Source organism: Eptatretus burgeri, chromosome 17 (genome assembly GCF_056783735.1).
Source record: "Eptatretus burgeri isolate ZD-2024b chromosome 17, Ebu_testis_v1, whole genome shotgun sequence".
NCBI lineage: Eukaryota > Metazoa > Chordata > Myxini > Myxiniformes > Myxinidae > Eptatretus > Eptatretus burgeri.
This window is the reverse complement of record NC_140977.1, coordinates 22486901-22508531: the sequence shown is the minus strand read 5'-3', so window position 1 is coordinate 22508531 and position 21631 is coordinate 22486901. Positions and strand designations below refer to the sequence as shown.

Genomic DNA, 21631 nt, shown 5'->3' with positions numbered 1-21631 from the left:
CTATGGTAGGAGACTCAGGAGGACCCCACTGCTGAGAAAGACGTAAGAAAGCCCAACTGGAGTTTGCCAAAACACACCTGAACTAGAAGGGCACTCGGTAGAGTGCACACCTCCGCCACGTAATGCCTGATCCATGAGAACATATCGGGCTCGTTACATTTTTGAAATACCATGCTATGCAATACTATATCCTTTTTGGCCTTATCTCTCAATGGTGAAGAATCACTTAAAAAAACAAATAATTCTTGTATCCAGATCCAGATTGTCACTAAAATCGAATCGATTCGTCCTTGCGACACATCCAACCTGTCCACCAAGTTTCATCCGAATCCGTCCACAACTTTTTTGAGATATCGTGCTATATATCGTTTTTGGCCCTATCTCTCAATGGTGAAGAATCACGTCAAAAAATTATCATGGACGAATCCGGATCCGGATCTTCATCAAAATGTAATCAGTTTGTCCATGTCACAAAACGAACCTGTCCACAAAATTTCATCCGGATCTGTCTTCAACTTTTTGAGATATCCTGAACACAAACAGACAGACAGAAAAGGGTGAAAACAACCTCCTTCACCTTCTGTGGCGAAGGTAACAAGCCAAAATCCTTCTGGGAGAATGTCTTGTGGACAGATGAGACCAAATTAGAGCTTTTTGGTGAAGCACATCATCTCTATGCTTACAGAAAACAAAATGAAGCCTTCAAAGAAAAGAACACCTTCCCAACAGTAAAACATGGAGGAGGTTCAGTGATGTTTGGGGGTTGCTGTGCTGCCTCTGGCAATGGGTGCCTTGAATGTGTGCATGGCATCATGAAATCAGGAGATCACCAAGGAGGCATTTTGGAGCACAATGTTCAACCCAGTGTCAGAAAGCTGGGTCTCCGTCGAAGGTCAGGGGTCTTGCAGCAGGACAATGACCCAAAACACACTTCAAAAAGCACTCAGGAATGGTTCAAGACAAGACGGTGGACCGTTCTGAAGTGGTCAGCAATGAGTCCAGATCTAAAACCCATTGAACACCTGTGGGAGGATCTGAAAACAGCAGTTGGGAGAAGGCACCCTTCAAATCTTGGAGAACTGGAACAGTTTGCACAAGTAGAGTGGGCCAACCTGCCAGTCGAGAGGTGGAGGAAGCAAATTGATGGCTATGGGAAGAGCTTGACTGCAGTTATTTTGTCCAAAGGTTGTGATACCAAATATTAAGCGTCGGGTGTCAATAATTTTGTCAATGCCATTTCTTTTTATTTTCTGATTTAAAAGGATATATTAAGTTCTGAATCAAAAACAAAGGTTCTGTAATATCGACAGTGAAATAAATAATTATGGAGACAAAATACTTTGGTCAATTTCAACTTATTTTTGGAGAAAATTGATAGTTATTTGAAAAAAAGTGCACAAGGGTGACAATATTTTTGACCATGACTGTAATAAATGAATAACCACCACCACGGCCCTGCCTCGAGTCCCCGACCTATCGGTAACGATCGTTGTGGACTTCTGGTGGTTGTTTGGTGTTGAAAGGGTCCACGAAGACCCGAATTGGTTTCTCATTCGGGGTTCGATCCAGAATTCTTGTATCATTTTTTTATTATTATTATTGATTAAACAAAACCCGGAATGTTTTAAATGAAATCTTCGATCTGCGGCGAATCTGCGGCGAATCTGCGGCGAATCTGCGGCGAATCTGCGGCGAATCTGCGGCGAATCTGCGCATCTTGGACATTTACAAATAATAATCTCTCCAAAAATCGCTTCAGGGTGCACTGTCCGAACACGTTGTCCATCGAGTGCGTTGAACTGTGTCGTACTGTGAGGTACTAGATTGTGGTGGACGTTATGAACCGAGATGTCTCCAGTGAGGAGCACACCGCGAACCCCTCTGGATCCCCGAGCTGCTCCGATGGAGGAAACACGCTCAGTCCGGGAGGTTCTCACGGGTCGAGGGTCGGTCCATGCGAGGACGCGGAGTTGGGACCCGGTAGGTGTTCTGTTTCTCTTACTGTTGTGGATCCCGTACGGGGATTCGTGCTGTGCATTAGATAAGTAAACTAGTAGAGTACCAGCCCAACACGCGATCTTGCTCCAAGCTTGTAGCACGTTCTTCCAGCACTGTCCTTTATTTGGGCGGTGTATTGGCAACTGTCCGCTGTCTTGATCCACTGTCCGCAACAGACCGCTGTCTTGATCGCTGCCGAAAAATTTAATACCCGTCGTTAACGTGAACGAAGCAAAAACATGCGAACTACACACACACACGCACACATATACGCACGCACACACACGCGCGCACACATACACACACATACGTACACACACTCACACACACACACAGGTACACACACACACGCACGCACGCACGCACACATACACACACATACGTACACACACGCACACACACGTACACACACACACACACATACACACACACACGCACATACACACACACACACACGCACGCACACATACACACACATACGTACACACACTCGCACACACACACACACACACACACGTACACACACACACACACACACACACGCACATACACACACATACACACATACGTACACACACTCACACACACATACACACACATACGTACACACACTCACACACACACACACACGTACACACACACACACACACGCACATACACACACATACACACACATACGTACACACACTCACACACACACACACACACGTACACACACACACACACACGCACATACACACACATACACACACATACACACACATACGTACACACACACACACGTACACACACGTACACACACACACACACGCACATACACACACATACACACACACACGCGCACACATACACATACATACAAACACGTACACACATACACACACACACACACACACACACATACACACACACACGCATACACATACATAAAAACACATACATATACATACTTTATACATGCACATGCACGCACATACACACATACACACATACACACATGCACACACACACACATACACATACACACACACGTTAGAAAGCTGTGATAATTCCAAAAGCACCCACTCCCCTCCAAAGGAAGAATGAAATAAAAACAAGGGCAAAAAAAACAAACTAGAGGGGGAGCACTCGGTGGAGTGAAAAACCTCTGCCGCTAATACTGCGAGGTCACTCAAGTGAACCTGATATCAGATTCATTCAATTTGATGTAAACAGTGCTCACAGAGTTATAGTTTGCAACTTTCCCTTTTACTTTTAACTTTTATACTCAATTCATTCGTCATAACTGGATTCCTTGAGACAGAAATTGATTTTACGTGGGTATATCCACCTGAAGTTCCAAAATCAGCCGCAATTATAATTTTGGCATGTTTTTTTGTTGGAAATCACTTATAACATGTAGAAATGCAAAAAAAAAATCTAAATTTTGTTGAAAAAAAATTTGCAAAAATTTTTTTTCTCTAACAATTTTTTTTTTGGGGGGGGGGGGAGGGTTTGGAAATCACTTAAAACATGTAGAAATGCAAAAAAAAAAATTCAAATATTTTTTCAAATTGGCCGCCATAGCGGCCATATTGGATTTTGGACCAAAGTCCAAAATCTAATGGCATGATCGGACCAGACCTAACCCCCCCACCAAGTTTCGTCGAAATCCGTTGAGGAGTTTTTCCGTAATACTGTTCACAAACAAACAAACAAACAAACAAACAAGGGGTGATCAGAAAGGGGTGAAAACAGTAACCTCCATCCATCTTCGATGGCGGAGGTTAACAAACAAATTTTTCTGAACATTTGATGAAATCAAACAAAACTTGCACGTAGGCATAACTTCAGGATGCCCTCATGAATCCCTAAAACTTTCAGCATCCTCGGTCAAATCGTCCCGGAGGAGTGCATAACACATGAACATACACACACATGCGCCATAGCTCCATGATGTATCGACCAGCTGGAAGTCCAAAGTAAATAAAACTAAGATAGAAAAAAACAAAAACGGAAGTCTTTTATTGTTACAAGCTGAAAGAACAAAAAATAAAATCATATTTCATGACAGCAAAGATATCATAGCACGTCCTCGGTTCGTATTAATACGTCGTACATTCGTTCAGTTTACACAATGAAAATACCGATCCTCGGTTTAAATTGGAACCTTGGTTCATTTTACACAATGAAAATACCGATCCTCGGTTCAAATTGGAACCTTGGTTCATTTTACACAATGAAAATACTGATCATCGATTCAAATTGGAACCTTGGTTCATTTTGCACCATGAAAATACTGATCATCGGTCCAAATTGGAACCTTGGTTCATTTTACACAATGAAAATACCGATCATCGGTTTAAATTGGAACCTTGGTTCATTTTACACAATGAAAATACCGATCATCCGTTTAAATTGGAACCTTGGTTCATTTTACACAATGAAAATACCGATCAACGGTTCAAATTGGAACCTTGGTTCATTTTACACAAGGAAAATACAGATCAACGATTCAAATTGGAACCTTGGTTCATTTTACACAATAAAAATACCGATCATCGGTTCAAATTGGAACCTTGGTTCATTTTACACAATGAAAATACCGATCATCGGTTTAAATTGGAACCTTGGTTCATTTTACACAATGAAAATACCGATCATCGGTTCAAATTGGAACCTTGGTTCATTTTACACAATGAAAATACCGATCATCGGTTCAAATTGGAACCTTGGTTCATTTTACACAATGAAAATAACGATCCTCGGTTCAAATTGGGACCTTGCTTCATTTTACACAAGGAAAATACAGATCAACGATTCAAATTGGAACCTTGGTTCATTTTACACAATAAAAATACCGATCATCGGTTCAAATTGGAACCTTGGTTCATTTTACACAATGAAAATACCGATCATCGGTTTAAATTGGAACCTTGGTTCATTTTACACAATGAAAATACCGATCATCGGTTCAAATTGGAACCTTGGTTCATTTTACACAATGAAAATACCGATCTTCGGTTCAAATTGGAACCTTGGCTCATTTTACACAATGAAAATAACGATCCTCGGTTCAAATTGGGACCTTGCTTCATTTTACACAATGAAAATACCGATCATCGGTTCAAATTGGAACCTTGGTTCATTTTACACAATGAAAACACCGATCATCGGTTCAAATTGTAACCTTGGTTCAGGTTACACAAGGAAAATACCGATCCTCGGTTCAAATTGAGTGGTTCGTGCTCCGTTACCCTGAGCGAGGGGTTCATGCTCCGTTACCCTGAACGAGGGGTTCATGCTCCGTCAACCTGAGGGAGGGGTTCACGCTCAATCACCCTGAGCAAGGAGGTCGTGCTCCGTCACCCTGAGCGAGGGGTAAGTGCTCCATCACCCTAATTTAGGGGTTTGTGCTCCGTTACCCTAAACGAGGGGTTCGTGCTCCGTCAACCTGAGGGAGGGGTTCACGCTCCATCACCCTGAGCAAGGGGTTCGTGCTCCATCACCCTGAGCAAGGGGTTCGTGCTCCGTCACGCTGAGCCAGGGGTAAGTGCTCAGTCACCATAATTGAGGGGTTTGTGCTCCGTCACCTGAACAAGGGGTTCGTGCTCCATCAACCTGAGCAAGGGGTTCGTGCTCCGTCACCCTGAGCGAGGGGTAAGTGCTCCGTCACCCTAATTGAGGGGTTTGTGCTCCATCACCCTGAACAAGGGGTTCGTGCTCCATCAACCTGAGCAAGGGGTTTGTGCTCCGTCACCCTGAGCGAGGGGTAAGTGCTTCATCACCCTGATTGAAGGGTTCGTGCTCCGTCACCCTGAGCGAGGGGTTCGTGCTCCGTCACCCTGAGCGAGGTGTTCTGCTCCGTCACCCTGGACCAGGGGTCTGTGCTCCATCACCCTGAACAAGGGGTTCGTGCTCCATCAACCTGAGCAAGGGGTTTGTGCTCCGTCACCCTGAGCGAGGGGTAAGTGCTCCGTCACCCTAATTGAGGGGTTCATGCTCCGTCACCATGAGTGAGGGGTTTGTGCTTCATCACCCTGATTGAAGGGTTCGTGCTCCGTCACCCTGAGCGAGGGGTTCGTGCTCCGTCACCCTGAGGGAGGGTTTCGTGCTCCGTCACCCTGAGGGAGGGGTTTCGTGCTCCGTCACCCTGAGCGAGGGGTTCATGCTCCGTCACCCTGAGGGAGGGGTTCCTGCTCCGTCACCCTGAGCGAGGGGTTTGTGCTCCGTCACCCTGAACGAGGGGTTCGTGCTCTGTCACCCTGAGCGAGGGGTAAGTGCTTCATCACCCTGATTGAAGGGTTCGTGCTCCGTCACCCTGAGCGAGGGGTTCGTGCTCCGTCACCCTGAGCGAGGTGTTCTGCTCCGTCACCCTGGACCAGGGGTCTGTGCTCCATCACCCTGAACAAGGGGTTCGTGCTCCATCAACCTGAGCAAGGGGTTTGTGCTCCGTCACCCTGAGCGAGGGGTAAGTGCTCCGTCACCCTAATTGAGGGGTTCATGCTCCGTCACCATGAGTGAGGGGTTTGTGCTTCATCACCCTGATTGAAGGGTTCGTGCTCCGTCACCCTGAGCGAGGGGTTCGTGCTCTGTCAGCCTGAGCGAGGAGTTCTGCTCCGTCACCCTGGACCAGGGGTCTGTGCTCCGTCACCCTGAGCGAGGGGTCTATGCTCTGTCACCCTGAGGGAGGGGTTTGTGCTCCGTCACCTTGAGCGAGGGGTTCGTGCTCCGTCACCCTGAGCGAGGGGTTCGTGCTCCGTCACCCTGAGCGAGGGGTTCATGCTCCGTCACCCTGAGCGAGGGGTTCGTGCTCCGTCACCCTGAGCGAGGGGTTCGTGCTCCGTCACCCTGAGCGAGGGGTTCGTGCTCCGTCACCCTGAGGGAGTTGTTGTGTAAACACACCCGATTTCCGAGCTGTTTGTCGTATAAACGTGTTTTCTAACTTATCGAGCCAAATTTTTTTTTTAGACCTATCACATGCAGCTGTTTATAAAGATTAATGTTTGTGAACATATCCCTGAAACATCTACACAAATGCAGCATTGCTTGTCGGTGGAAGCTTCTCAAGGTTTCTTGGTTGTATGCAGTAAGTACTGGAGTCGGTAATCACACTGACTCCAACATGCTGATTCCCGAAAAATTGCCGATATTGGCGAAGCACTAGTGTGTGTGTGTGTTTGTGTGTGTGTGTGTGTGTGTGTGTGTCTGTGTGTGTGTGTGTGTGTGTGTGTGTGTGTGTGTGTGTGTGTGTGTGTGTGTGTGTGTGTGTGTGTGTGTTGTTCATAAAGCATAAAATATTATCTCTGCTAACTCCCGTACCCCTACTCCTCTCTCGTTTTGTCCCTTACTTGCTCTACCCTCTCCAAATACAGTGCAGCATACTCCTCCCATACCTCTCTCTCTCTCTCTCTCTCTCTCTCTCTCTCTGGACATATCCGGACGATGGTTTTGTCTGGACAGTATGTATCTCTGGACATATCCGGATGTTGGTTATGTCCGGGCGGCGTTCGTCTCCGGACGCATCCGGGCAGCAACACATCCGGCCAGGAGACAAACACTTAATACATCCACTGAGCTTAGGGGAAGTGCCACCAGTTCCTGGGATACTCTGGGTACCGGCGACATCACAACAATAACACCACTTTTCTCTCCATAAATGCTCCTTGAGGTTGATTTTGAATGGGATGTTATTTTTAGATTTTATTGTGGAAGTACAGGTGGAGTCCGACTTGGTTGATGATTACTCCTCGATCACCAAGAGTTTGAACAACAACAAAAAACTTCCTATTATATTACAGATCAATGTGAGTGGTGATAATACAGATGCCTTCTGGAGGAAAAACAAAACAAAACACCTTCCGCGTGGGTTGCAGGTACAGCTCATGTGGTGAAGTCAGAAACATTCCAAACAAACTTTCTTCAGACTTCTCAGGATTCTTTGACGACACATCCCTGGATACCTGTGAAGCAGGAACCACGTGATTCTCCTTCCAAGGATTCCAGCAAAGTTGCTCATCCGATCGAAGGTAAGCCGAGCTATGCAGAGAACACATCACACTGTGTTTACTTGTTGCTTAATTTAGTCCAGCGGAAATGTGAAAAAAAGCATGTTGTGGCGTCATTATGAAGTTTTTTTTGGTTGATTCATCATCTCTGAGCTATCCTGAATCAGAATCAGCCGGGTGCCCCAGACTCGCACCCTTGAGGAATTTTTTTTAGAGGCGAAAAACAAAATGGCCACCACGGACTTTCGATAAATTCTGCTTTGGGCTGTATCTTCACTTCTAATGCACTTACACACACAATTTTGGTGTCTACTACTATGTTTTCATGGTCAAGGAATCCGATAATGATAAAATTGAAGGTGTATATATCAGACCTGTTTCATATTTTCAAGATGGCCACCATTTTAATTTGAAAAATGGCTATTTTGCACTTCCACTGATCACGTCGAGTGAGAAATTGAATTTGATGAACCCTCATATATTAATACTACGTACAATAATAGTCGATGACGGCTGAAGTAACTTATTTGCAATGATCAATGAATTGATGATTATATTGGAATACGATTTTTACACAAATACATCCGGATACATGTGGAATGTGGAAAGTTGACTATGACTTTGGGTTATGTCTTAAAGTAAGTACGTACATGTATATGATTTTGAAATTACCTTTTATTTTTAGGCAAACAAATACTAACTTTGTTAAGGATGCAATGTTCTACATTATGTTCAATCTTCGTCATATTCGTCGTGATTAGCAGCTACTGCCCTTGTCTGTTCGTTACCAACCTCGCTCGTTCACACCTCGCTCACCAAACCTCACCACTTTGACCACAATCACCTCCCGCACATGGGAAAAATATTCCCGCACCCCCGCGTACCTCTGCATCGCCACAATTCAGCACTCTATTTTGAGGAGCACCGCATGACTTGGATTGTCCTCGGCGCCGTGCAATGCTTGACCACTCAACAGATGTTAATAGCTCAACCGCATCTCACCGGGGATGTCCCAGGTGAGAATCCAGAATTGATACAACCCTCATCCAGTCGCCAGACCATGGCAAGACCAGGGAAACGAGGAGGGGTGTGAAGTGTGATCCGGGAGTTTGGTTTGGGGCCCGGGTGTGCATTTTGGCTCACAAGGGGGCCCGTGGGTGACGGGGAAAGTCTGCTGCCATCCAACATTCACACTGCACTCGGAGCACGATCAGCGCCTGGGTGCCGGCTCAGGGAGCATGCCCTATGTTCAATCAGGAGCTCAGAGCCGTGCCGAACCTGGTAGAGAACTGAGACGGTTTTTGGTCCCAGAGCCTGGCAGGGCTTGGCTAAGGCCACTGTGGCCCAATAGAGGAGCAGAATTTGGGCCACAGCGCGTCGCTTTCCGGTCTTCGCCCCAACCTTCGCCTGGGGCTTCTTAAAGGAGTAGTGCGGTGCCGTGAGACTCTTTGCTCCTCGCCCCTCGCCTCTCGCCTCTCGCCTCTTCACTTCGCTTCACTCCCTGTCTCGCTCTTCTCCCAAACACAATTAGTGTGCGATTGCCAGAACACGCTTCTTCTTCTTTTTCCTCTTCTTCCTCTTCTTTGAGAGCCTGATCCGGGCGACTGCCAAGACTCCCTGCAGTGTTGTCGACATTCCGCCACCCCTGTGCAGCTAGACAGACCAGTGCGGAGCGCACATTGGCACGAGCCCCGGCTAAGTAATTAAGCAGAAGATAATGCGCCATATCACGAGGTGGTGCAGAGTGCACGTTGCCACGAGCCCCGGCTAAGTAATTAAGCGGGAGATAACGTGCCATATCACGAGGCGGGAATGCTCATGCAGAGCATCCCATGGAGGTACACGTTACACATACAGACCTTTACAAAGCAAGGTTAGGGATCTTTCTCCTCACGCATCTATTCTTCTCTCTCTCTCTCTCTCTCTCTCTCTCTCTCTCTCTCTCTCTCTCTCTCTCTCTCTCTCTCTCTCTCTCTCTCTCTCTCTCTCTCTCTCTCTCTCTCTCTCTCTCTCTCTCTCTCTCTCTCTCTCTCTCTCTCTCTTCTATCCCATCTTCTTTGGACACACAAAGAACATCATTACTGACTCGCAATCCCATTTTTCTCTGGCACGACACCACGCCCCCAACATTGCACTACACCACACCTCCCACTCCCACACCTTAGACACAACCAGTATTCCTACCTCTCCCTAAGCGTTCTGGGTTGCGTTGGTCTGCCGATTGCACCAGGTATTGAGAGGTTGTTTATCCTCACCTGCTTTCTTTCTCTCTGGGCTATCTAATCTTCTTCGTGTGTGTGTGTGTGTGTGTGTGTGTGTGTGTGTGTGTGTGTGTGTGTGTGTGTGTGTGTGTGAGTGTGTGAGATGGCCCCTGTCCTAGCATAAATTAAGATTTTAGAAGATAGAATGGGACAACTCTGCTCTGTGTCTGCTTTTGAAAAATTGTTTGTCTTTTGTCACACCCCACAAATTCCTTGCTATCCCCTGCTGTACATAAAAATAAACCGCATTCAATGTGCCACATACCTTTCCTCACTTGATTGTGAATAAATGCTTTGTATAGAAATGTTCCCAGCTCGTTTTTGTGTTTTCTTCCATTTGTCCAGCATGGATCAAACCCTTGTTTAGCCGGGACGTTATTCTCCAACGATCTGTTTCCTTAGCAGTACGTGCTTGACAGTCCTGCTCGGCTGCATCTGATATGGTAAGGTGATCCGGTTTGAGCAAGTACATATCAATGGCGTGTCACCCGGTAATTACGGAAGATCACGTAACTTTTAGGTAAACGGTATTCATTAGACGGAGGACCCCAAGTCACCTGGTCGAGTTATTGGCGTTCATGGTCGATTAGCGACCCGCCGCGTCACGAAGTTATTTGTATGTGATGGCCTGCGATTCCGAAGAGTCTTGTGGGAACCCGAGGTAGTCCACCCCTCATGGTCTTCGCCCTCGTCCCCGGGTCTGCAACAATATTGTTTTGGGCCTTATCTCTCAATGGTGAATAAACACAACAAATTCTAGTATCCAGATCCAGATCTTCACAAATCTCATCAATTTTTCCTTGTCACTCACCCAACCTGTCCACCAGATTTTGTCTGAATCCATCCACAACTTTTTGAAATATCCTGGCCACAAGCAATCAGGGTGAAAACACAACATCCGTCCACCTTCGGTGGCAGAGTAGTGAGTAATTCCACTGAAGAAAAGTACCTTTACTCTGGTATCCCAAACGCCAACTCCAAACAATCCTTACATATATTATGTTCTGGTCACTTGTCTCAAAGTCCACTCTTACTTCCACCTACTCCACCATATTGGGATAATTACTTGGAAAGAGGTCATACACTGCACCCCCCCCCACTCCCCTCGTGGGCATAGCTACAAACTGGATTAAAAAATAATCCTGGACTAAATCTAGAAAATCCTTTTATCATGTCAGGTATGGAAGCATATGCCACAGCAACATGTCGCTGCATCCACTTTCCACCGGTACTCCAGGGGCCTCCGTCTGGCCATCCCCCAAGCAGATGCCTGGCCAATCCCCATCTTCGTGAGATGCCGATCAACTTGCTGAAACCACGAGGAAAGTGGGCAGCTCGTTGACCTCATCCACACACGAGGCTCCCTCACAGAAGGGATGTAGTGAACAGGATCAGCATCATAAAAACGAGCCACATGTCCATACAGCCTCATCTGACGCTCATGGACTATACAGGTAACAAATCTCATCTGAATCTCTCACAGCAATTTCTCGTTGGACACAAAGTGTGACCATTGATAACCAAGGATTCTCTGAAGAGACCTGGTTCCAAAGGAGTTAAGTCTCCATCTCAGATCCTTGGTCAGAGTCCAAGTCTCACATCCATAGAGTAAGACTGGAACCACCAAGGACTGACAGACTCAGACTTTCATCCTCCTGCACAGGTACAGACAGTGCTACATCCCATGATCCAGTGAATCCATGACTCCCCAGGCCCAACACAGATGTCTATTGACCTCTGGCTCCCAACATGCGGAGATATGAATATCACTAACAAGGTAAGTGAATCTCTTCATGACCTTAATATCCTCACCACAAACAGGTACAGACAAGATAGCAGCATCCAAAATGTCATTGAAAGTCTGGATCTTAGTTTTGACCCAGGAAACCCATAGTCCCAGTGGCTCAGACTCCTCATTCATCACCTCGAGGGCCCCCAAAAGGACATCCAGCATCTCCGCAAAGATGACTCCATCATCTGTGAAATCAAGGTCAGAGATCTCAACATTCCCAAACATTGCACTGCAGCTTGATCTCTCCAACATCCTCCCCAGAAGCCAGTCCATACAATTGCTGAAAACTGTGGGGGGTAGAACATTGTTTGTCCAAGTTTTCCTCAAACTTGACCTTCAACTCTGCTGTTGGTGTTTCCCCCCTCTCTTAACTGTTCTTTTTGTCCCATTGCATCCTGATCCATTCAGCATACTAATTCTGGCTCTTCCACGAGCATCCAATATGTATACAAAAAAAAGATAGTTGCTTGTTCCAGCACAGGACCAGCGAAATGTGTTGGCGGCACAGAGGTTCATAAAACAAAACAATAGAACGTTCCATTTTGTTCCATTGCATTCTGTCATAGCTCTTTCCACGAGCCTCAACTATCTGTTCAAAAAAGTGGAAAACCGCATGTGTGAGTACAGACTACCAAAATCAGTTTGCTGTGGAGAACTTTCATCCAGCTCTCGAGCAAGAGGGAGTTCACGGCTGCGGTACAAAAATGTTGTCAAAAGGCATCCCAAAGCAGCCGGCATTGTAGTCAACACTTGGGAAGTTGCAGCGCTGGACCGTGTACAGTGACATCACCTGGTCTAATATGAAGCATAACATGCTGATGAAACTCAGACCCAGAAAAAGCAAGATAGCCTCCAAAGGCACCGTGAAGCTCTGATCAACCCCGTTCCAGGTACCACCAGATCTGCACACACTGTGAATATCACTTCTGGGCCCTCATTGGCCTTCTCTCTCATCAAAATGTTTTCCACTGTTGAAACATTCTTCTCTTTTCCGTCTGTCATCATCAAAGTAAATACTTGCTGGACTTGGCATGTATTGTGATTATGAGTTTGTTTGGAAATGCTCCGTAAAGTTGCTTGAATGGGATGTTTTTGTTTTCAGATTTTATTGTGGAAGTGAAGGTGGGGTCCGAGTTCATTGATAATTCCTCACTTGTCAAAGGTCTGAACAACAACAACTTCAACAATCCTTCTGTTCTCGTTCAATGTGAATAAAAATGATCCAATTGCCTTCAGGACTAGAAATGACGAACAGCGGCATCACCTGTTGGTTTGCAGGTGAAGCTCATCTGGATAATTCAAAAAAATTCAAAAGTACCTTTCTTCAGTCTTCCCAGGATGCTTTGAGCAATGAGCATGTCAAGCAGGAACCACATGATTCTCCTCCCTGGGAGTCCAGCAAAGCTGCTCAGCTGCTCGAAGGTAAGTCGAGATTCATCGAGAACACATCACACTGTTTACGTGTTTCATTTGTTCTTTTGACCATTAAATGATTTTGTTCCCATTCCTCCAGAATTACAAATCCATTTAAGTACAGTGAACCCTCAAATACTGTGGGGGTTACGTTTCTGGAAAATGAGCCTGGTGTTGGCGCAGTGGTTAGGGCAGCGGCTTGGGATCCAAAAGGTCCTGAGTTCAAGCCCCGTTGAGCCACTGAATTAATACACCAGGGGGTTGACTCAGCCTGTCATCCTTCCGAGGTCGGCGAAATGAGTACCAGTGTACTGGGCCGGTGTATACCCTTGTTAAAATAGGTGTACCAGATCCCTGTGTCATAAGAGGCGACCGGGGTTGCGTCAGGAAGGGCATCCGGCGTAAAACATGTGCCAAATCACTATGCGGATCATACGGATGATCCGGTGTGGCGACCCCTAACGGGAGCAGCCGAAAGAAGAAGAGAGTTACGTTTCTGGAAAATGCCGTGATAGTTAAAACCGCGAGAGTGGAAACCAAGAGCCAATGGGAAATTGGGGGTTCTGTTCCTGGGCTTGGATAAAACATAAAGGGAAGGTGGACAGCAGCCAGAAATAAACACATTATAAATGAAATAAACATGTAAGATGTATAAAGCATGTTAACATTGAAATAAATATGAAACTAAAATAAACAGTGTAAATTAAACAAAAACACAAGATTTTTACCTTTTAAAATTCGTTCCAAAGCTAAAAAAAAAACTCTACTTGTGGAGCAAGTCCCTGAGACCATGCCCACCAGGCTAAGCCCGGATGGATGGTTCGGCAGATCTCCACAATGCTTGTCTCAGGACGGTCACCTCGCGGTAAGGTCCCAGGTGGCAGGCCCGAGCACCACCCACCAGGGGAGGTCAGACAAGGTCCCGAACAATCGGAACCGAGTCAAAACCAACCACATTTAGGGGAAAAGCACGGGCCTACCACCCAAAGACTCACCAATGCGTGTCCATCCGGAGATCTGCAGTCGCTGGAAACTCCGCCTTATGCTCAACAGATGACCAGTCAAGCGTGATAGGGTAGCGGGGGAGGAGGGGGGCAGATTCGCACAGGAACCCCCAAAATGGGCTCCTGTGGGACCCACTGGATATGAAAGATCTCCTCAAGGAAGATTCCATAGTGCTCCGATACGAGGTGCTTGCCTTTCGAGAATCGGCCGTCGCAAGCGGCAACTAAGGACTTGTAGACCTGCACTACTTGTGGATTCCATGTGGCGAGCAGATCATCACCGCAAATCCGAAAGGGCTGGGAGTCATAAAGGCCTCAGGGGTCCCTGATGACATTGGGACTGGGCAGATCACATGTGGGAGAACATCCAGGGGCAGGCTTGGTGGCTTGTGCAGTGCATATCACCTATGCCGACCACCACAGGTGGACCACATTCAGGATGCACCACGAAAGGGGAAGACCCATCATGATCTCCATCTTCGTGGTTGCATCCTCTTCATCAGGCCATGTTACCAACTGTTCCCCAAGCCTAAGGCGGCCAACCTTTGCCATCCATTCAGGAAGGTGAAGACCTCACACCAATCCCTCCCAAACAGCCTTAACAAGGTATTGAGGGAGGAGATCAGTAGCTGTGGTCAGGTTGACAGATAACAACTGCCTGGGCCCGGACAGCAGGGATGCAAACATGGACTTGACCGCCCCATCATGTTCTATGTTGAGCATCTGCATCAGTGCAGGGTCATTCTGCATAGCAGAAAGAACCCGTTTCTGACAAACATGCAGAAGTGCTACGAGTGTGCTGGGGGACCACATAATAACGCGGGCCTTCCAGCCACGCTCAGGGAGCGAGACCGCATTGGCCTCGAAGGTAGCATCAAGAGCTGATCACGGATGGCAGAATTCACAAGCAGGGTGTAATGGTCATCCGGTTGGAGGTCGGCGGGGTGGGTATGCTGTGCAAGCTTCGATAGAGAGGCTTCAGGCAACGGTCCTTTAAAAAAACATTTTTTTTTTTAGAAAACGGCGAGGGAGGTAAGGGTAAGAACATTACGGACTCGTCCTAGTCTGTCGTAAATAGAAAACACAAGACTTAGATTGAGATGATGATGCTGTTGAGTGGGAGGGTGGAGTGCGGGCAGGGTGAGCAGGGGGATGGGGATGGAGATTCAGCAATCAGAAGTGCAGCATTCGCTTTATGACTAAGTCACCTGCAGCATTGCCATAGCAGAGAAGGGTAAGACGATCCTTAACCACTTTACCTTGGAACTGCAGAGCAGATCTTTCCTGCTTGGAGAGGAAGGTATCAGATGACATCCTCTTGCAGAATAATCCCTTCTTGCCAGCGTTAAAAACCTGCTCCAGCATAAAATCCTTTTACCTCGATTAGTTTTATGAGCCACGGTGGGGAATTTTTCTCAGTATCACGGTTGACCGATGCTGCTTCCCCGACTAATTTTATGTGATGGAGGCTGAATCTTCTTTTGAATTTCTCAAACCAGCCCTTGGAGCCTTCGGCTTGGTTGCTGCATTTCAGGAAGCACCTCTTTTGATCCGTTTTGACTGGGATGCTGGAACGGCGAAGAACCACAACCATTATAATGCTAAAGTGGCAATGATTCGGTTGAAATACCGGTGAGGCGACGTGGTTTGAGAATGAAGCATGAGAATGGGGATTCGAGTCTAGGTGTTGGAAAATAATGGTTTGAGAATGGGTGTTTGATAATGGCGGTTCGAGTACAGGTGTCGGATAATGAAGGTTTGGGAATGAGGTATGAAGGAAAATGAAGGTTTGGGAATGAGGAAGAGAATGATGGGGAAGGTTCTACCAACAATCATTGATCCCGTAATGGCAACCCACAGATGCCGCAGTTTCACCTCGAGCCAACCGATCTAACAACCTTCCTCTGCCTTTTAGCACAACTAACTTTATCCATCGCTTTATGTTTTGGCGCCATTAAAAATGGTGCCCGAGAAACCACCCAAAGCTCGTAATGGGAAATAATCGTACACACACTGGATGCAAACGATGACTCATCTCAGCCCAAAAACTGTGAGTGGTCAAAATGAAATTCCACGATTACGAAATTGGAGCACAATAGGTTGCCCGCGATTGGTCGTCGAAACCCGCGATATTTAATGGTTTTGCTGTACTATGCACCCTAGTGGACTTGTTTATGTTAGCTGGACAGGTTTATCGGTTCCATTTCAAATTCCCAGAAAACATTCTGAAATTTATATTTCTGCCCTTTACTCAGGATTGATTGGATGCAAATATGAATCCAACGTTTGAAAAGTCTGAGTTTCACCAATGCATGCTGTGGAAATTGGAAATCAATTGAAATTATGAGGATTCATAAGTTTTAAAGACAAGTTTATGACTCTCTAACCATGTGATACGAGATGTGTATTCAAGATCGTTTCATCATGGCAATCAAGTCTGTCACGGTCGATCCTAACACTTGCGACCGAGTTCCATATTGTTACATTATTTGGAAAGGTCATAATTATTTGGAAAGACATGAGAAGATAAAGAGTTCCAGAGTTTGACAGTGAAGAGGAAGAAACAATCATCATAATTGCCCACCCTTGAGTTGCCAATTCCCAAACAATAATCATGTGATGTAGTGGCTTGTCGAGTATTTTGTTGTCTCGCTAATGGTGGAGGTACACGAGCAGCAAGTTCTTGGGCGCAGAAACCGAAGTAATATCTATAGAAAAGAGAAAGAGAGCCAACTTTGCGGTGTAATTTGAGCGGGTCGAGTTGTGAGGTCGGATTGAGAGAGTTGACAAGTCGGATAACTTTGGATGAAATTCTGTCCAGTAAGTATGTGGAGCTGGAACCTCCCCAGATGTGAGAGCAGTACTCCATACAAGGATGAATCAATCCCTTATATAGTTGGAGCAACTGTTCAGAGGAGAAGAATCTTCGACATCTGAACAGGACTCCTAATTTCTTCGAGGCAGACTTAGCTATTTGCGTAATGTGTGGATTCCAGGATAAATTTGAAGTTAGAGTTATACCTAGTAAGTTTATTGCATCACTTGGTGTAATTGGAGAGTTGAGAGGAGTTTTAGAGCGAGAGATGGGAAGAAATTGAGTTTTTGAAGCATTAAACTTAACTTGATTATATTTGCCCCACTGGGAGATCTTCTCCAAATCCGAATTTAAAGAGGTGGCTGTGATGAAACGAGATGTAGATCGAGTGAGGGAAGATGGGACAGATGGGAAAGACATGGAGGAATGCAATGTTGAGCCATCACCATATGAATGCATTTGGTTATTTGTGGAAGAAAGAAGGTCGTTCATTGAAAGAAGAAAGAGTGTTGGAGACAGAACGGAACCCTGAGGTACACCGCTGCTGATAGGGAAGGGGGTCGATGTTGAGCCATCAACAATTACAGAGATAGAGCGGTCGGAAAGAAAGCTCCATTTGTGAGAGCAGAGTGAAGGAGGAAAGCCGAAAGAGGGAAGCTTGGATATCAGACCCCGATGCCAAACTCTGTCAAAGGCTATTGAGATATCAAGATCAATGACAAATAATTGTCCAAAGTCTCTCAGAGAAGAAGCCCAGACATTCATAATATAAGAAAGGATATCACTGATAGATCTTGCCTTGCTAAAGCCATATTGGTGGTCAGAAAGAACACTGTGAGATTCAAGATGCTTGAGGAAATGGGAATTGAGAAGACTTTCAAAGACTTTGGAAACAGTAGAAGTCAGAGAAATACGACGGAAGTTGGAAGGGTTTGAATGATTGCCTTTCTTTAAATCGGCTCTACTAAGGCATGTTTCCAGGAAAGAGGAAAGGTTTGGATGTTTTTTTTTGTCACAAAAACGAAATAAACGAGCAAGCACAGATGCAAGTTTAGAAGCATATTCCTTCATGAAACGAGGAGGAATGCCATCTTGTCCATTTTCCTTGCTTGTGTCCATTGTGTCGATTATGCTCCATTTGCAGCTCACCTGGAACATAGTTCTGGGGAGCTTATGGGATGGCACATCGTCTGTTTGTCCGTCCGTCCGTCCACAAACCCTTGCAACTTCTCCTCTGAAACTACACACACGATTTCAATGAAACATGACCACAACTTTCACCACTCATGAGGTACCAAAGTTTGTTCATGCTTTTATATATATATATATATATATATATATATATATATATATATATATATATATATATATATATTTATATGTGTGTATCAGGGTAAAAGGGGATTTACAGGGGGGATTGCATCCCAAAATAGGTATTTGCTATAACATTGGTTCATTGGTACATTTTGCTGATTCCGTCCCACGTTGACTTCCTCCTCAGTATCGTTCTACCACGTGAGCGCCCAGGGGTATTGCCCCTATTTTTCAATGTTGGATGAATGTTTGATGCTTTTTGTGACTTGTCTTTACAGAGAAACTGGTTTCTTGTTCCAAGTGTTCCCAGTTGTTTGACCTGGAAGTTTTCAATCCACACAAGACACGGACCACATGTCAAGAAACTGACAAGTTTAGCAGCGTGTCTCCCAACCACACTTGCCGAAGTTGTGCAGAGACCCTCAAGAATATTCAAGGAAGTGAGAGACCACATAAGTACAACAACGCAAATGGAGATTCCAATCAACACAAGAAGACGCACAAGTGCTCTACCTGCAGCAAGGATTTCCCTTTTATGTCACAATTGAAAATACATCAAAGAATACACACGGGTGAGAAGCCATACAAGTGCTCTACCTGCATGAAAGCGTTTACTCGTTCATCACATTTGGATGTTCATCAAAGAGCACACACGGGTGAGAAACCATACAAGTGCTCTAACTGCTTGAAAGCGTTTACTCGTTCATCACATTTGGATGTTCATCACAGAACACACACGGGTGAGAAACCATACAAGTGTACCTTGTGTCCTAAAGCCTTTCCACAATCAACACATTTAAACATGCATCAAAGAATGCACAAACATTCAAATGGAGGTTATAACCAATCTGAGAAGCCATGCAAGTGCTCATTCTGCAACAAAGCTTTCGCTTTCATCTCGCAATTGAAAATACACGAAAGAATTCACACGGGTGAGAAACCACACAAGTGCTCTTTCTGCATGAAGGCGTTCGCTAGTTCGTCACATTTATATGTTCATCAAAGAGCACACACGGGTGAGAAACCTCACAAGTGTTCTGTGTGCAGTAAAGTGTTTGCTCATTCATCAACTTTATACAATCATCAAAAATTACACACTGGAGAGAATGACACAGATCAACGATTGCAAAAAAGACGAAGGAAAAATACAAGCCGAAAAATCAGCAAATACACGCCGACAAATGGGAGTACTACGGAAGAGCAGGAACATTCATAGAAAGAGCTGAGACAGATTGGGAATAGACAAAAAAGGCTCATTTTAGGAGCTAATAAGAGGTGAGCTTAAATGGCTTGGAGAATGAGTCATAATAATGGTCCAAGATCAGGAAACTTCCAATTGTTTAAAGAAAAATGGTGGGACTGAGTCAATCGGACAAGTGCAGGTTCTGCAAGGTAGAAACAGAAAGCACGAGCCACCTCCTATCAGGATGTAGAAAACTCATGTCAAAACAGCTGTACACACAAAGGCACAACAAAGCATGTGCAGTAATCCAATGGGACATCTGGAACAATTTCAACATCCTAGTCTTCGATAAATCGTGGAAGAACAAATCAAAAGTGATAATTGAAAACGAGGACCCATGTAGAAGGCAGAAGGCAGAAAGAAGACGAGTGATCCCCAGAAGAGTGTACCATAGGATTTTTGAGGAGTGGAAGGTTATGAAGTCCCTATCGAAGCCAGAAAGAAATGAATCAGTGCAACAAAGTGTGACTTCAGACCGCAGCTCGACACGTATTGCCTAACAGTGATGCCGCATTACAACTTCGGAAAACGGTGCAAACCTATATCCATAGGGAGAGCATGTTTGGTAGCTAATCAAGAATGGGTGGCAGAAAACACAAATTGAGAAGACAAAAGTAAGGTTGCAGGGGTTGGCAGTGAAATGGGAGACGAGGATAGGCAGGTGAGCGGACACTATGAAGAAAATGTGGATGGTCGTGAGCAGTAGCGTTTCTTGGAATCGATCAATGAATGACACAACACTCCGTTCAATTCAGTTCCTTCACAACAAACATGGCTCACAAAGTGGAGTTTTACTGACAATGTATTCAATCCGGTTTGCTAAAATCATCGTGAATGCAGCAGAGTCTTTTGCACACCCATTCACCAATTTGAAAAAGCTGTATTGTATCTTTCTTTTGCACATAACATCATTTTAACACAGGTATACGAACATCAAAGTGGTAAAGTCCACGTTTTTCTATCGGGGGTCCTTCAATTGCAATCTTCAGAAACACGTTTATATTTTTGGGCAGAGGTTGGGTACTTGTTCTAGCTTTTATCAGGTTCTGCTGGATGAATCCCCTAACAGCATCTATTGGGGACAAAGGAGAACCCACTACAATTTGAGCCAGTGTCACCAACTGTGACCAAGTGTTGTTTGTGGCCAAGTGGTAGTAGTCTGCACAACTTTGACATGGACAGTACATTTTTGCTTCAACACTTTATTACAATCCTTTTGAACTGCAGGAATTCCTGCTGTGTGATGCTGTTTGTGAAACCTGGAAACTCAGAGTAATCATTTCTGATGTACTTGATTTCTCCTCCACCAGAACGATTGTAATTTTCATTCTCAACGTGCACATTTTTGTGAGTATAACACTGGGTTAAAGATGGTAGAAAATAATTTGAATACCTCTTTATTATCTTCCAAAAACATGGTTTTCATGGTTTTGATAATTGTGCCCATAAATGTTTTACAGCAGTTTTCTGCCTCATTTCTCATTTTTTTGTGAATCCTTGATTAAGGTTCCCATCCATCTCAAAGGTTGTTACTTCCACAATGTTTGGTAGTGTTTGATTCAAATTGGAAAAGCTAAGTTCAAACACCTGGATGAATTTCTTCCTTCGTTTGGGTTTTAGTAATCTCTTATCGCCTTTCCCTTTGCTGACTGACGTGGATTTCTGTCCTCGAACCGCGTCGTGATCGAAAGGATTCTTGATTGTTGAGGGATCTTGACCTCCTCGAGGATTCAACGTCTAGCCGACTCAGTGTTGCATGTATCGGGATAAAATAAACCACAGAAGTCCAGTAATAATCAATGTC

At 45.2% G+C, this 21631-nt stretch overlaps 1 protein-coding gene across 1 annotated transcript in view; it reads left to right on the top strand.

Moving 5' to 3' along the window:
* Positions 1–21291, top strand: part of LOC147009534 (uncharacterized) — a 62987-nt gene extending 41696 nt beyond the window's left edge. The window contains exons 8-11 of the mRNA XM_085861195.1: positions 7854–8006; positions 13141–13200; positions 13317–13460; positions 18863–21291. Coding sequence (XP_085717321.1) covers positions 7854–8006; positions 13141–13200; positions 13317–13460; positions 18863–19800 — 1295 coding nt within the window. The 3' untranslated portion in view covers positions 19801–21291. The remainder of the gene's footprint in view (positions 1–7853; positions 8007–13140; positions 13201–13316; positions 13461–18862) is intronic.
* Positions 21292–21631: the final 340 nt, after the last annotated feature.